Source organism: Mytilus edulis, chromosome 4, assembly GCF_963676685.1.
Source record: "Mytilus edulis chromosome 4, xbMytEdul2.2, whole genome shotgun sequence".
Taxonomy (NCBI): Eukaryota; Metazoa; Mollusca; class Bivalvia; order Mytilida; family Mytilidae; genus Mytilus; species Mytilus edulis.
Genome location: NC_092347.1, coordinates 99,786,548 through 99,789,989, shown reverse-complemented (window position 1 = coordinate 99,789,989; position 3,442 = coordinate 99,786,548). Strand labels below are relative to the sequence as shown.

The following is a 3,442-nucleotide window of genomic DNA, read 5'->3' as shown; positions in this document are numbered from 1 at the left end:
TAATACGTTCAAACATTGTTTGATATAACGGTGACCTATAGTTGTTAATGTCTGTGTCATTTTGGTCTCTTGTGGACAGTTGTCTCATTCGCAATTATACCACATCTTCTTTTTTATATTACAAGTCTAATTTTGTAGGTCATATTCGAGGACACAGTAAGTTCAAATCTCGTCTGATATCTAGGTCATACTCGAGGACAATAATAAGTGGCTATATTTACTTTGTTATAAATACAAAATTAATAGATATAAAAAGAAGATGTGGTATGATTGCCTATGAGACCAAAATGACACAGAAACTAACAACTATTGTCACGAAGCGTGAATATGTATTTTAAATTGCACTCCGCTTATTATTCCTTTTGTTATTATGTATTTAAAGATCCGTTAATTGTTTAACTTAACTCCGTTCTTTATTTAAAGCTCCTTCCTTTGTTTAATATAATCCTGTCATTGTTAAATGCGCTCCTTTCATTGTTTCATATTTGCTATATAAAGCCAGAAGAGCTTAATCAAAAAAGGGATAATGTTATTGTGTATGTATCGATGTAACTGATGAAATAAATAATCAAGAAAGTAATGTGAGTTTTTTATACTTCAAAAATATACAAATTCAAATGCTTGTGTGACAAGGACTTCACAACATTTTATGGTGCCGGAACCCGGGAATTGGGAACAATTCTGTGAACTTTAAACGAATACAAGATGACGACTTTGAGCCATATGAAAGGTGTTAGAACCAGATATAGGAATACGTTATACACGGAAATTCAAGAAGGGAATTCAATTTCACATGCGTAAATTTCTGAACTACATCGTCAGGAAATGATACAAAAATCCGTCAAGTGTATTGAAAAATTAAAAGTCTATATTAACAAATTGGAAATAAAAGTAGCACAGTTGCTAGTTCATTAGAAGAAGATCAATCAGGAACAGCAGATAAATTGGCAGATGAAGATTGCAAGTTATGTTCAGATGCAACATACTGTTATTTGGAACTAGAGAACTTCAAAGAAAGGTTAGTCGATAATATTAAATTAGAAACTACAGAAAATGTAGAGAAAGTCAATCCATCAGATTTTATTCAACTTCAGCAAGAAATGAAAGATATAATACAAACACAATTGAAACAACAAGAGGAATTCATAAAGAGTCAACAAAAGAGTGTAAGTGCAGAAACAAATGTGAAATTGCCAAAAATTGATATAATTTCCTTTAACGGAGACAAGACAAAATGGAATGAGTTCTGGGATTCTTTTGAATCTATTATTGATCAAAACAAAAGACTTTCAAACATCGATAAATTCAATTACCTGAAAAGTAAACTGGTAGGTGACGCAAAATATGTTATTTCTGGATTAAATGTGCATGAAAACTATATTGTGGCAGTGAATATTCTTAAAGAAAGGTTTGGGAATACCCAAGATGTGATTGATTTGCACTACTGTGAGATGATAAATTTACAATGCCCTTCGAATAAAACATATTCATTGAGGTTATTCATAGATAAAGTGAACCGTCATTTAAGAAGTCTTGAAGTTTTGAAACAAAGTGTAGACCAAGATATATTTGTGTCAATGGTACGTTCAAAATTACCACAGGAAATGATGCTGCAACTTGAAATTCAAAAAGGAACTACAGAAAATTGGTGTGTGAAATCTTTATGTGCTAGATTAATAAATTATGTATTGGCAAAGGAAAGGTCAGACAAAAGTGATGTTCAAAAGGATCGTCAAAATAGTCAAAACAATAACGGAGCAAATTCTTTGTCAAAACGAAATCAACTTCAAGGAAAGTTTTCTAAATCCCAAAATGGATCACGTCAGTTTCCAAGCAGAAGTACAGCCGAAGCACTTGTAGTGAACAGAAATGATACTTCGCAGAGCTCATCTTATTTTGATAAGTGTAGATTTTGTCAAGGAAAGCATTGGAGTGATCAATGTCCTGAATACAAAACCATTGATGAAAGGAAAGCTCAGCTGAAAGGTAGTTGTTACAAGTGTTTTCGAAATACACATAAATCAGCTGAATGTAAGAAAGGAAAATTGTGTGTACATTGTGGTGTTTTAAACCGTCATTACCGGAGCTTATGCCCTAAAAAGTTCGGATCAGGATTAACAAGTGTCCATTTGAGTGAAGAATATGATCATTCTTCTAGTATATTAAGTAGTGGCGTGGAACAATCATTAACAAGTTTAAGTGAACAGAGAGAAACAGCATCGGAGAATGTTCTAACATCATCTAGTGAAATTGTTCTTATGCAGACCGCTAAAGTTGAAGTGAGCAATCCAAATGATTCTTTAAAACAAACAACCAGATTATTGTTTTACTCTGGATCCCAGAGAACCTACATTTCTCAAAAGTTAGCCTCAAAGTTGAAATTAAAATCTGAAGGAGACGAGGAAATTACAATAGTTACGTTTGGAAGTGAGAAGGACAGAACCGTGAAAACCGCATCAACTAGTTTATGTATTCGATTAAATAATGGAAAAGTGTTGAAAATTTCGGCTAACATTGTGCCAGTTATCAGTGGAACTGTCCAACGGAGAAGATTAGATACATCTTCGATTGAAAATGCGAGACATTTTGTAAAGGACGTTGAATTAGCAGATGACATTCCAACCCAATACGAAACGTCTACTGTAGATTTGTTGATTGGAAATGATCACTATTTTGATTTCATTCTTGGACAAAGGATTGAAATTCAACCTGGCTTGTATCTACTTGCGTCTAAGTTGGGATGGATAATCACAGGAAGAACTAAAGAAAATGATTATTCACGAGAGGATATTGAGAGTAGTTTTCTGATAATGTCATACACAGGATCAAATGTACCGAAGACTGATACATGTATTACGTCTGTCCCTAACGTTACAGATCTGTGGAATTTGGAGTCAATAGGAATAAGTGACGATGACAACTCGACAGAAGACTCTAGAGTCTTAGAAATGTTCAAGGAAACGTTAGAATATTCAAATGGGAGGTATTACGTGACATGGCCATGGTAGAATGACAATGTTGACTTACCAGTGAATAGAGATTTAGCTTTGTCTAGACTAAAATCGTGTATATATTTTTGGAACATGATGGCCAAATTTTTATTCATCCATTGGACAAATCAGAGATCCTGAACAATCATTTTGCTAATATAGCTAATATTGATACAGAACCAGAAATTCCGGATAATAACGAGCCTCCTCCATGTCATTTAAATAAATTTGTCATCACTGAGAAAGAAATTTTAGATCAGTTAAAAATCTTGAATGTTAACAAACCAGCTGGACCTGACGGTATCAGTCCTAGAATTTTAAAAGAGGTTGCTAGCTTTATTTCTAAACCATTAACTAAGTTATTTAATATGTCTCTATCAGTTAAACAGGTTCCACTGTTATGGAAAATTGCACATGTTAATCCTATTTTTAAAGGAAAAGGTAGTCCACAT

General features: G+C 33.4%; 1 protein-coding gene across 1 annotated transcript; it reads left to right on the top strand.

Moving 5' to 3' along the window:
* Positions 1-259: 259 nt before the first annotated feature.
* LOC139521644 (uncharacterized) lies at positions 260-3,008 on the top strand. Its single transcript, XM_071315127.1, has 2 exons — positions 260-264; positions 896-3,008. The coding sequence occupies exons 1-2, from the start codon at positions 260-262 to the stop codon at positions 3,006-3,008; spliced, it is 2,118 nt and encodes a 705-aa protein (XP_071171228.1).
* Positions 3,009-3,442: the final 434 nt, after the last annotated feature.